Here is a 14,013-nt window from a genome sequence, read left to right as displayed (position 1 = left end):
GCGTTCAAACATTAAGTGTCAACCCCTCGTGAAGATAAACTCTGGACACCTCTGGACATTGGGACTGCATACTTGTCATTTTCATCAATGGATGAGGGAGGTTTACTTACGGTTTCCAGACGGGCTAAAGTTTAACCAGGACAGTAACTCAGAGAGCTGAAGAAAGGCACACAGGCATACTGGGCTATGACTTGAATAACAGACTTGAAGAAAATAATTGTGCCATGTATAGATGATGCTCTTGTTTAAAATGTTTTGTGGTAGAAAGTTGTTAGGCGTCACAGAAAAGCTCTTTGCCGGAGCAGGGTTCAATTATATTTGTTTGATTTCACTTCATCAATTACTGAGGTAAAACTCGACTCCACTGCGTAGATTTTGTATCAATATTTGAATCAGTTTAGTCAGAATGCCAAAGGCCCCGAGTTCAGGAAGGGAGCCTCGCGTTTGAACAGACAAGAGGAGGGTTTGAAGTCTGTGAGAGACAGAGAGTCAGGAAGGGAGTGTGTGTGTGTGGGGGGGGGAGGGGGGGGGGGGAGGAAGGGAGGTGCCTGCACGCACAGACCATGCAACGCGAGCCACAATCCACCTTGTCAAATATCATTTCACACGCTCGCGTCACCGACCGCGCTGTTGTACATAACTTATCACCGCCAGCCCATACTGCAATAGCCGAACAATCAGTGTAGCATGGAGAGCGGAGGGGCTTAAAACACTGGCAATCACGCAATACAGTGTCACAGGGCCAGGCATAACGAGCCGAGCGCTGAGTTAAAAAAAAAATGCACGGCACGCAGGCACTACCGCCGCCGCCTAAAAGGGGGCTCACCACTTAACTCAAGGTGCCGGGGCAGATTCGCCACGCTAGCAAGTCTCTTCAAACTTGAAACTATGGAGAGAGAAGTGTGTGAGAGATAGTTAGTGTGACAGAGGAGAGAGAGATGAGACAGCGAGAGGAGGAAGAGTGGTTGTAAGTTCATCCACGTCTGTTGGTAGGCTAATAGTTGCATGACCTCTCATTGTCACACAGCACACAAAGGCTTGTTCCTTTGCTATGGGCTGATTGATGTATGAAGCAGCAATTATGAGTCAGTATCTGGAAATGGATGGGTCATGTAGCTGGATCCAGTCCAGTGCTTACTCATTCTGCTGACTCAAGACTGATTTGGGACCAAACCAGATGTTAGATATACAGTATATGTACACAATATTCTAAACCACATTTGTATACTCTTCTCTCACTAAACTAGACCTGTTTTAGGTGTCAGTATAGGTGTGGTTTAGTGTAGGTCTGGGTTAGTATAGGAGTTATATACTAACCCGTTAACCAGACCTATACTCACCAATACCTGCTCTACCACAAACCATACTTTATAAAAAACAATATTTATATAATAACACAGACTAGAGTATATACTAAACCAGATATGCTACACCAGACCTATACTAAACCAGACTATAGTATAGTAAACCAGACTATTATATACTACATCAGATCTATACTAAACCAGACTATAGTATAGTAAACCATACTATAGTATATACTACATCAGACCTATACTAAACCAGATTATAGTATAGTAAACCAGACTATAGTATATACTACATCAGACCTATACTAAACCAGACTATAGTATACTAAACCAGACTATAGTTTATACTACATAAGACCTATACTACACCAGACTATAGTATATACTACATCAGACCTATACTAAACCAGACTATAGTATATACTACATCAGATCTATACTAAACCAGACTATAGTATAGTAAACCAGACTATAGTATATACTACATCAGACCTATTCTACACCAGACTATAGTATATACTACATCAGACCTGTACTAAACCAGACTATAGTATAGTAAACCAGACTATAGTATATACTACATCAGACTTATACTAAACCCGACCAACATCAATCCAGCCCCTCTGTGGTCTCCTGCAGCAAGGCTAGAGGACCAGCCCGCCCTGTGTCTGTACCACAGGCAAAACACCTATCGTCATGGATTATTCATCCCCAATGCAAACACAGTGACATGCAAACATGTTTTTCACTTGAATTTCCGAGCAGTCTGCTGCCATCCCTTAGGAGCGCTCTCACTGGCCTGGGCGGAAGTGCCACGGCAGGGATCGCGTGTGACAGGGCCTGCCTCAGATCGAAGAGAAGATCATGCGTGACTTATTGCTTGCCAAGACAAAAGGATCTTATTTGAGGAACCACAGGCTCCGATAGATTCAAAGTCTCACCTACTGGCTAAACCCGTCTGCATGTGTCTGTTGATACAGTATGTGTGTACATGTGGGTGTATGTTTTTTGTGTATGTATAGTATATACTATATGTGTGTGTATATGTATGTGTGTGTGTCACACTAATAAACCCAGATAACTGTACAAAGACTACATATGAGCACCAAATGTTTAAAAGAACCCCCTAAAAACTAGAGCTCTGCAGATTCTTTTAATTAAGAAAAATCCAAATATTTATAACCAGAACATTTCCTCTCTGGAGCCAGTGTGTGTGTGCTGGTGTGTGTGTGTGTGTGTTCTGTGCTAACTAACTCAGGGGGCAGATTGATCCTCTGTGTTTAAGCTTCCATGCCCCTTTGGCCATTGGCAACTTAAACCTCCTCTTTCAAACACACCTTTGAAGGCTTCAACTTCAACTAGAAAGAGCGGGTGCACTGTAGTGTCACACACATCAAACGCTAAATCTCTTCTCATGAAATTGTAGTAATCTCGCATTCGAATGCATTAAACCCCATTGAAGATGATTACGATAGGAATAATCGCAAAAAACACATATCATTTTTGTGACTGGATGATGAGCTTTAGGAAATCAAAACACTCCTCCATTTCCCCCCTCCAACCCCCCCCTTCTCTGATCCCTCCCTTTCCTTCTCACCTCTCTCCCTCCTCCCCACTCCCTCCTCCCTCCCTCTCGTGATAGGCCAGTAGCACACATCCTCTCCAGCTCTACAGTACGCGAGTCACTCCCTCTCCTTCCTTGTCCTCACAAAGGAGGGGGGGGGGGGGGGCCCTCATCTCTATCACCGCCACACCCTGTTTCACACTATTGTCTTCATTCGATAACACCAGAAGGAGCCCACCTAAAAGAGGTCAACTTCCCCTTAGGTGTATGTACTGTGCTGGGTCATATTATCTGATGAACTGGAGGTAAAGGGGTGAAGCCTTTAAGTTACGGGTGAATTCACACCACAACATGTGGAATGTTGGCCCGAAGTAACCGCCTCTCTAACGTCTTTACCCATGGAGAGCAAGGGAGGGGCGAGAGACAAACTCCTCGACGTTTAGCGGTCAGAGGGTGGGGGAGGGAGAACCTGCGGTGTAAGATGTGACCGTTTCTCTGTCGCGTCCCCGTCCCACCCCCGTCCCACCCCCCCCCCACCCCCCACACGCACACACGCTTCTCATGACAGATAGCCTGTGACGTGCCTCAGCTACCCAGGCACGGAAGGCTCGTTCACTCTCTCCTCTGTGCTCCATCTCTCCAGAGCTGGCTGGTAGGGTGTGCTCTGCACGCAGTGGACACACCACAATCCCCCCCGCCGTGGGACTGGGAAGGGAAAGAGGAGAGGGAAGACTTGGACGAAGAGAAGTGTGGGGGGTCAGATGGCTGAGCGGTTAGGGAATCGGGCTGTTCATCTGAAGGTTGCCGGTTTGATCCCCGTCATTCCCCAGATGACGTTGTGTCCTTGGGCAAGGCATTTCACCCTACTTGCCTCGGGGGGAATGTCCCTGTACTTACTGTTAGTCGCTCTGGATAAGAGCGTCTGCTAAATGACTACATGTAAACGTGTGTGGGAGAGGCTTGCTCCTCTGATAGATCCCATTTCTAACTTTCAACCTGACCTTCCAACCAACCTATGGCTGCACAGGAATCAGGAACAGCAGAGCGGAAAGAGGAGGGGGGTGTTGAGAGACAAGCTAACCACAGCTTCCATAGCTGGGGGTTCTGAAGCTCAGCCAATGGGAGAGTCTGGACTAATTCACCTCGGCAGATGGCCAATTGTATCAGTTCCAGCCTCTAAATGGATTGGATGAGATTTCATGGGCAATCGAGTCCCGGGAACAAACACACACACACTGCTCTCCTTCCCTCTGTATGCTGCCACTGTTGTTATGGTTGGCATCTCTAGGCTGGGCAGGAAGAGGCGCTAATTAATGCCTAATGCCCCCCACATTCTAAACAAGGAAGTGACTGAGCACACCATGACACCATAACAAAAGGACAAGAATGTTGGTGTCAGACACCACAGAAAACCACTTTAACTATGCAACAACAACATCTTAAGATTTTAGACCAAAAGAGATCCTCTCCATGATATTGGAAATCTGCGCCTGTTTCCAGCGAGAAGGGAATTAACTTAGAATTTCCTGCTCTGTTGGTGGAAAATATTAGAGCTTGTACTCTTGGATGAGAATCCGACCGGTTCAGGGTTTTGAATTATACTTAAGAGGTCTTCTGAGGGTTGGGGGTGGGGTGGGAGGAGGAGGTGGGAGCCATATTAATGCAACAGACTTACACCATCACTGTTTGTTCAGATGGCTTTACTCAGGTTGGGGAAAGAGACTGAAAAAGGAGAGATCAAATAGGAACATCAATTACAAATTGACCATAAACGTTACTGATGTGGTGCTCGCTCTCTGTCTTGAGAAATAACTCAAGTCTACGGCTCCAGTGGGCCGTTGGACAAACAGGAGTGTGACGGAGGACAGAAAAGGCCAATTGCTCCCCGCGCCCCAGGCTCATACCATCAGCTGCGGCCCAGACTCGATCAATCCACACCAGATAGCATACACTCAGCTGTGCCAATCTAAGACCCCCAGACTCGATCAATCCACACCAGATAGCATACACTCAGCTGTGCCAATCTAAGACCCCCAGACTCGATCAATCCACACCAGATAGCATACACTCAGCTGTGCCAATCTAAGACCCCCAGACTCGATCAATCCACACCAGATGGCATACACTCAGCTGTGCCAATCTAAGACCCCCAGACTCGATCAATCCACACCAGATAGCATACACTCAGCTGTGCCAATCTAAGACCCCCAGACTCGATCAATCCACACCAGATAGCATACACTCAGCTGTGCCAATCTAAGACCTCCAGACTCGATCAATCCACACCAGATAGCATACACTCAGCTGTGCCAATCTAAGACCCCCAGACTCGATCAATCCACACCAGATAGCATACACTCAGCTGTGCCAATCTAAGACCCCCAGACTCGATCAATCCACACCAGATAGCATACACTCAGCTGTGCCAATCTAAGACCCCCAGACTCGATCAATCCACACCAGATGGCATACACTCAGCTGTGCCAATCTAAGACCCCCAGACTCGATCAATCCACACCAGATAGCATACACTCAGCTGTGCCAATCTAAGACCCCCAGACTCGATCAATCCACACCAGATAGCATACACTCAGCTGTGCCAATCTAAGACCTCCAGACTCGATCAATCCACACCAGATAGCATACACTCAGCTGTGCCAATCTAAGACCCCCAGACTCGATCAATCCACACCAGATAGCATACACTCAGCTGTGCCAATCTAAGACCCCCAGACTCGATCAATCCACACCAGATAGCATACACTCAGCTGTGCCAATCCACACCCCAGACTCGATCAATCCACACCAGATAGCATACACTCAGCTGTGCCAATCTAAGACCCCCAGACCCAATTCATCCACACCAGATGGCTTACACAGCGCTGTCCCCAGCTGTGACTCAATCAATCTATAGCAGCTACGTAGAGTACAGGACACACTAACAATACACGCTGAACTAACAGACAGCCTCAATCTATGCCAGAGACGCTTCTGTCTCTGGGTGTCTCTCTCCCAGACAGATCCAGGCTGAGTGGGGTGGACAGGGATGGAGCCCACTGATGGCTCACACATGTTCCTGAAGAGGGACGTACAGAGGGCACAGAGAAGCTTGATTTCAATTTGCATGAAGGAGGTCTGGGAGAGGAGCAGCAGCTGGGGCATAAGGCATGACTTGCTGTGTCAACATGCATGGTGAGGCCGCACACGCACGCACAGATTTCTTAGAACTCACACAGGCTCATATTCACACGCACCATTACCATGTGGTGGCATCAGCACCTTCAACTTTCATCATATTTTCATCATCTTAATCACTGAGACAGCCCAAATGATTCAATGTGCATAATTGATCTGGCGATGTTAACTTAATGTAATATTTATTTATAGCCATTGCACATGACCCCCTTGGCACCCCCTTAAATCATTCTTCACACTGCTTCCATCAGGTTACAGATATACTGTTTATCCCTGGACTGGAAATACATTTACATGTAGTCATTTAGCAGACGCTCTTATCCAGAGCGACTTACAGTAAGTACAGGGACATTCCTCAAAGGCAAGTAGGGTGAAGTGCCTTACCCAAGGACCCAACGTCATTTGGCACGGCGGGGAATCGATCTGGCAACTGTCTGATTACTAGCCCGACTCCCTCACCGCTCAGCCATCTGACTCCCAATATAGGCATGCTTTGATGTATTATTTTCCCTCGGCCATAGCATCAATAAACAAAACATCCCAGTGAATTCCATGAGGAAAGATACTAAAAGTAAATATGTGCCTTATGTTGTGATTGTGTATTTTGTAACTATGTCTAATCTATGTGTTCGATTGGCTCTCTGTATAGACTGACAACACAACAGAAAGTAGGCCTGCAATAAAGAATCTACGGTAGCTTATCTATTCTATCCTTTTTACAGACTCATGAAGGCCTACCAAAGACACTCCCTCACATGATCTGAGAGTTCAGTAAACCTATATATTCCCCATCATGTTATGTCCTCCCTAAAATCATAAAGGAAAAGTATATTGTCATAACCTGTTGCTTGTTTGCTTAAAACTCTTGGGGAATTCTGCTTGCTCGCCATATCTGTGAGCAGTAGATGCAGTGAGAGAAACATAACGAGGTCTCCGCGAGGTCAGTAGGTAAAAACTCACTCCTCCTGCATTTGTTTGGGAGGAGAAATTGCCATGACTGTAACACAGCGCCGCAACTAACAAGGTACTTAGCCTGCGCACGCTTGTTTTCTTCAGAGCCTGTCTCCTCTCTCCCCTCCGAACACGATCCAGCCAAAATACAGAATCTGACGACCCGGAAATCATTCCGTTGACCGAAACCCTTCACTACCTCTCTCCGTACTGCGTAGTACATAGCTCAAAGCGTGTTGTTATGCAAGTGCTCCCAAAATATTTGAGATGGATAGGGCCTACTGAAAATGTGAATTTTCAAGTGCTCATTACTGGACACATGACACATATAGGCCTAAAACCGTAACCAGAAGATGTATCTGAAGACACTGATTAAAGATCAGGCCTTTTTTGGAATTGCAATTCTGCCTACTCGGATTGCGTAATCCAGTGAAATGTCCTCATAATCAAGTAAAATGTAAATATTATTTCAGATTGAAAAAAGCACACGAGACAATCCATTAAGTAGTCATTTTTATATATTTGTATATATTCATATATTACACATTTAATACAGGCACATTGAGAAATCATAAAGTGAAAATGAAAAGTGGCTGAGATATCGGTAAAAATTTACATTTTATGAGAATCATTTACGCTGAATTTGCTCTTATTCTCCTTTCAACAAACATACAAAAAAAGCTGACAAAAATGCCTTGGACAATTTCATTGAGTGTTGTGTTATGAGACAGCAAGAACCAGCTTGCTTTACATTGCATTCAGGTCCATTGTGGTTCTGTAGGAGGTCTCAGTGACTTCATATAGATAGTTGGAAAGAATTTACAACAGTCACTTTAGGAGATTCCCACAAATAATCCAGATTTGATATGTACTTTCAGAAAAAAAGAAAAAAAAGTATTGTATGCTACAACTCACTCCCGTTTTGGGCTACCTTGCATTATTTGGTTGAGTGATGGAGTGAAAGACAGCATTTCTGAGATGGCGAAACACTTGGACTGTTCTGGAAGTGCACCCCAACTAATGTTATCACCTGGCTGCACATCTGGCTGAAGGTCTAGTCTCCATCAGGCAACAATTATTCTTGAATTAAAAGCATACGATTAAAAAAGACCACTAAAATAGCGATGAAAAAGTTTCATATTACAAGATTTTTGTGCCAAGTACTGTGTAGAAAACAACCATGTTTTACATACAACCATTGTTTTACAACATTGTTAACAATAATAACCTTTGTTGTTTCATTAACGCATCAGTGAATCAGACATAAAGACACAAGGCTGCATGCCTGGACAGTTTCCAACTGTCCTTAGAACAGGAAGGCCTTTCGATAAAGAATCTTCACAAACATGTTTTTATTATTTATTCTCATACTAGATGTGATTAATGTCTAGTAAACCATGTGAGAATCCTACAGTCATCATACACTTGAGGAATCCTTTGTCTGCTGATGGGATGGTACCAAACCATGACTAGACATAGTAGGTATTGTTGGCTACTTCCTGGTGTAGCACCTGCAAACCCCTTTTCATTAGCCAACTAGCAACACCAGTCATTGTTACTAGGTACTACAGATCCAATCAGTGACTGCATATTCTAATCATGTGGACGTGGATTTCACAATAAAGGCTTAGGATGAAAAGAGGCAGATAAAGCCCTGTTTGACTGACTGGTAAATAAGGTTTCTCTAAGAGGAGGAAGTCTCTTTACTGCTGATTTTCAGTTGGAATAAGGCAATAAGTCATCTCTCTAACTATTGTGTCTTAGGTCAGAATCAAGTACCACATTTGGCAGTACAGACTACTGAGGAATATCTCCTCAAAGTTGTCAACGCCTGTTGGCTTCAGGTCTGTCTAAGGCATTTCAAGAACTTCATGATTTGGCCTCATTTTGATTCCACTGGATATTATTTGACTAACTCAAGTATTGAATACAAATTTTAAAAGATTTTATATCGATAGAAAAGACATTGAAACATCGTCGTCGCAAAAGGCAGCTACGAGGTTTGGAGAGATTCTACTGGGCCAAACCTCTCTGGAAGACAAAGGCCTTTGGGTTTAGATACAATTCGTAAGACAGGATTTTTCCCTTCGGTATCCGAAAAAAAAAGGTTTTATATTAACTGGCTTAAGATTGGTGCTTTATTTTTTGACTGTGCTTTTGCATACAAAAGAGAAAAGAGAAAAAGCTTTAGGCACATTTCTCCACAGAATTGTCCAGAGTTCAAACAGGCACTGAGGTCAGTTTAGTAGTCATTTTTTGCTTTTGTATCAGAGTACTTGTTAAAATTGACAACAAAATGACAATATATCAAGGTTTGAGCCATACATGTTTGAGAGAGGACTGAGTTGTTGTTTGAGACAGCTTATTCACTTAATCGCTTCATTGCACATGATCGGATAAGAAGGAAACCAGAAAAGATGACAAGGCAAAAATAAATCAGTCCGGAGTTCAGAGTTCAGTCTGGTCAATTAAAGCAATCAGCAATTGCATTTACAGTGGAGATAGATGGAAGAATGGATGGAAAAAAAAAATGGCGAGTAGATTACGTTCATATAATCTTTTCTGTGTTCTACCCATCTTTGCAACAACAAGAGCTTAGATGAATTACAGAAAGTAGAGATTGTTAGTGCAGATTTTTTTTCTTTCATTTTTTTTCTTTTTAGATATAACATAGATTTATATATAATCCATACATTATGTTACCTATACAACACATACTACATGTCTGACTTTATAAAAGTCAGAACAGGTCAGAAAGCATCAGACCGTTCTCATTACTTTACATTTGCTGACAACTCCACATTAGTCCTGTCTGTTAATTTCTTTCTTTTAACTTTTAAACAGTGTTGCATACCCAGTGCGGTGTTCCTGTAGTCTTCTCTCTAACCAAGGGGAGGGGAAGGGGAACCCGGCCTGAAAATGCACGGATGGTTCCAGAAAGTCAAGGCCTGTCCCAAACTCCCCCAAGATTCCGCCTTCATCCTTCATCCGAAAACAGGACAAAAAAAGAGGGAACGTGTGAAAGTAAAACAAAGTAACTTAGTTTCTATAGAGAAGTTGTGCTTAAGGAGTCCTGGTTTGGGTGTTGGCTCAGCAGTCTGCCATGTAGCGCCCTGCAACGAGGGACACAAGAAGCTCACGTTAGTCCCATTCTAACCTTGCTTTTCCACACAAACACATTCGTGTCGTCCAGTCTCTTTGTCTGTTTTACGATTGGGGAAAAAAAATGCACGTTTCAAAAGCCATTTTCAAAAACGCATTCAAAAGTACCTGTGGCAAACCGCTTTTTATTGAGGGACAGTCGGTATCCAGAGCCGGGCAGCTCCATGTCCACCCCCGAGAGGGTGCTCCCCTCGCTCATGAACTGAACGGCCAGGGTGGAGGGGGTGGAGGGGCCGTCGGAAAGCTCAAACTTAGCCCTGAGAGACCCCAAGCCTACAGGGTCACACACACACACATTTTTCGTTTTAATGTCCTATTCTTACTGTAAGTTGCTCTGGATAAGAGTGTCTGCTAAATGACTAAATATAAATGTATTCACATACCAAAATATTTGTTGTGAGACAGAAATGTCCTTCATTCATTTATACAGCCATTATATGAATTACCTTCATTGTCAGAGATGTCGCTCAGCTTCCATAACGATTTCTGCTGCTCTGTGTTCCTGTGGAAAACATGAAACGACGTGTCAGTCCCGGAATCTAAAATGGCTCCCCCTTGATCTGTGTCAACCCTCTCTGTAAGATCCTGACCAGAGGCTCTTTCTGTCTCACCAGATGGCGTTGGGCAGAGCTTGCATGCTGGTGACCCCTCCGTCTACGGGCACTAGGACCTGGAGATTGGTGAGCGTGCCCGGGCAAGTCATGGACTCCGGGTTGTAGCGGTAGTCGAGGCGCAGGTCGGTAGTGGTGGCCGTGCACTTCCAGTACACCGCAAGGTTCAGAGGGGTGGACTGGATACCATTGGACACCACCTGGGAAAGTCAGAGGACCGTTAGACCATTAAGTACTTTGGGTGCACTTGATTCTTTTTTCACTGAAAGGCTATGAATCCAGTGGTTCCGCTCCATGTGTGCAGCTGGTACTCGAATCAAAGACACGGCAATAACTTACCAAATAGTTATCTATTAATTTAACTGGGCGCAAGACTCTAAGTGCTAACCTTTGTCAGCTTAGACCAGATTACTTAAAACGAGCATGCAACTCACATATCCTGTCATACGTGTTTTCTTTTGTAGTTTTTTTCCCACCACCCAGGTGGAATCACGGTCACATACAGTGCAGACTCTGGTGTGGTTGTGGTCATGTTGAAGTGTGGATCTGACCTGGTACTTGAGGATGTCGACGTTGTAGTAGGAGGCTGTGGGGTTCTGCTCTGAGGACTTCCTTAGGTACGACGTCAGGGCCGGCATGTTGAACCAGAAGTCCCTGGTGTTGGAGTCGCTCTGTGAGGGGTCGCTGGATCCAACACACACACATACTTGTTTGAATGCCTTGGGGAGGTACAACGTTGTTTGGAAAAGAGGAAACCAAACTTTTTACAAAAGGTTGTAAAGACATCAGCACAAAGTGAACCCAAAAAAGCACCATCTCCTCTGCAACCTCTACCTCTCCCCCCCCCCTCTCTCTCTCTCTCTCTCTGACACACACACACACACACACACACACACACTCGGACAGAGGGAAAACTATCAGAGACTAAATTATTCATAGCCCTCCTTGGCTGTGTGTGTGCAGCTCCAATAGCTCGGAAAGAATGACCCTTTTATTGCCACCCAGCTATTAAATCATGAATTCCGTTTGATTCAATTAGTCAAGCCATGTGGTCTCCGGGTAACCTCAGTGGAAGCCAAGCGAGAAGAGGAGCAGAGGGGATGAGGGGATGAGGAGAAAGAGAGGGAGAAGTTGAGGGGTAAGGACAGAGGCCCTTCTCCTTTAGAGGAGAGGAAAACCAAAGAAGGTCCAAAGAAAAACTGCCGTGTCAGGTCTTTGTTTAAAACACGTCTTCCCAACAGGTCAGAGTCTGTGTATGCATCAGGCCTTTTGTGGTTGGCCCCTGTCTGTCGAATGAACGAGTGGTCGAATGCTAGAACGGCCGACTGAATAAGAGCGCGTGTGTGTTTGGATGCGCGCAAGCGCGCGCGCCTGACTGAGTCGTTGCGACGTGACTGTTGGAGCGACGCCGCGTGGTGCGTTTGAGGGGCGGGAGGTCAGCGGGACACGGCCAGGCGGGGACACGGCCAGGCGGGGACCCGACGGCTGACGACGGATGGAAAAACACTTCACTTTGGGCGTAATGACAGGTTTACAGCCCATCCTAATTGAATTTCCTCCCCCCTGACGCACTTCTCCTCTAACCCCCCCCCCCCCCCTTATTCCTCCCCACAAGACTGTCATAAATTCTTCTCTGTCTTTTGAAAGATATATTTTGGGGGGTCTTTTTCAAAGTCCTGTCGACCAAGCGGAATCTGACCCCGAACACCCGGCTTGAACAGAAACAGGAACTTCATATTCACGCAAGTGTCTCGTCGCGGACGGCGTAAAAGTCGATTGGTTGCTCGTCTGTACTGTCGTTTACCAACTGACCACAGACACACGACACCCTCCTCCCTGACTGGCCACTCACCTGTACAGTAGCTGCTGATTGGGCAGGATCTGCTCCAGCTTGCTGGTGTTCCTCAGTTTGAAGGTGAGCACGGCGGGGGAGGGGTTGGTGGTGAACACCTTCATGATGCCCATGGGGAAGGAGAGCGTCATGTCTCCGGTGATCTTCACTATGCACCTGAGACACAGACACGGCCCTCATGACCACTCAAACACTGGGTCAATACAGCTGACTTCACTGTGTGAACCTTGTCCAATCTAGGAGTCATCTTTCAAATGGTAAGAATGAACCATCACAACATTGCCTGATGTAATAATACTATTACTTCTGTTTGGAAGAGCGTCTGGTCCAGTTTTCAACCAATCTAACCCAGGTCCAGTCTAACCCAAAGCAGACTAGTACAAGTCCAGTCTAGACCAGTACCAGCCCATTTAACCAAGGCCCATTCTAATCCAGTACCAGACCAGTCTAAACCAGGCCCAAAACAGTCAAACCACAACCTAGATTAGTCTAGGCCAGTACCAGCCTAGTCTAACCCAGGCTCAGGTTAGCCCAGCCATCTAACCAAGGCCCATTCTAGTCCAGGACTAGCCATGTCTAAGCCAGGCCCAGTGTAGTCTAAACTGATTGTGTGGTTTTAGCGTGAGCCCCAACCCCTGTGTCCACTCCATTGCTTATGAAATGTTCCATTGGCTAATCCCTGCAAAAAGAAGACTTTTGCACAGCAGCAATTTAACAGCAGTTAACCAATAAAGGGGTATATGTTTTCTCTGCCCCAGACTATCATCTGCCCCGTGTGGTTTATCCACTCTGAAAGAATGGTGTCGGCATGAGGCAAATCTAAAACATTCCACACGCAGGGAGAGGAGTCACACACACACACACACACCTCCCATGTGTGAGACAACAGTGTGAACTGTTAAGAGGGGGGGGGGGTGTCATTTGGGACTCGAAGCGTAGTGCTTGTTTGCACGATACATTGCAGCATGAGCAACGGTGAGTGCTAAAATGCTAATATCCATGTGCGTGTCTGCGGTTTGGGGAAATTGGGTGTAAGCAGCTTGCTGCCTCTCAGAGTGTGCAGCGTGTGTGTGTGTGTTTCTGCACGCATGTCTGGGTGTGTGTAGTGTGTGTGTGTTTCTGCACGCATGTCTGTGTGTGTGGGGGTGTGTATGCATATACAAACATCGTCTGGCTATGTGTGTGTGTATGTGTGCGTGTGTGTGTGCAGGCCCGGGCTGGGGGTAGCTGCAGGAGGTCATGTGAGACTCACTTAGTAGGATCAGCTCCTTTGAAGTAGGCATTAACAGATTCTGTGAAGGCCACAGCGATGGGCAAAGCATCCTGGGAAGCCAGGGTCACCGGGCTGGGTCCGCGAGATGTCCCTGA

The 14,013-nt window shown here is 45.7% G+C and overlaps 1 protein-coding gene across 13 annotated transcripts in view; it reads right to left on the bottom strand.

Moving 5' to 3' along the window:
* Positions 1-7,520: 7,520 nt before the first annotated feature.
* fcho2 (FCH and mu domain containing endocytic adaptor 2) overlaps positions 7,521-14,013 on the bottom strand; it is a 43,173-nt gene continuing 36,680 nt past the window's right edge. For 11 of the 13 annotated variants that reach the window (XM_084686562.1, XM_084686566.1, XM_084686567.1 and 8 more), the window contains 7 exons: positions 13,898-14,009; positions 12,646-12,801; positions 11,345-11,477; positions 10,794-10,993; positions 10,629-10,684; positions 10,291-10,455; positions 7,521-10,133 (listed from right to left, as the gene is read on the bottom strand). In XM_084686562.1, coding sequence (XP_084542688.1) covers positions 10,111-10,133; positions 10,291-10,455; positions 10,629-10,684; positions 10,794-10,993; positions 11,345-11,477; positions 12,646-12,801; positions 13,898-14,009 — 845 coding nt within the window. In that variant the 3' untranslated portion in view covers positions 7,521-10,110. Of the gene's footprint in view, positions 10,134-10,290; positions 10,456-10,628; positions 10,685-10,793; positions 10,994-11,344; positions 11,513-12,645; positions 12,802-13,897; positions 14,010-14,013 lie in introns of those variants that run through there. The other 2 variants (XR_014740895.1, XR_014740894.1) reach the window with 2 other exon arrangements.

The sequence above is a fragment of the Hypomesus nipponensis genome, chromosome 22 (genome assembly GCF_054491055.1).
Source record: "Hypomesus nipponensis isolate SF chromosome 22, ASM5449105v1, whole genome shotgun sequence".
Classification (NCBI taxonomy): Eukaryota; Metazoa; Chordata; class Actinopteri; order Osmeriformes; family Osmeridae; genus Hypomesus; species Hypomesus nipponensis.
Note: the sequence above shows the minus strand (reverse complement) of the source record. Positions and strands in the feature narration are given on the sequence as shown.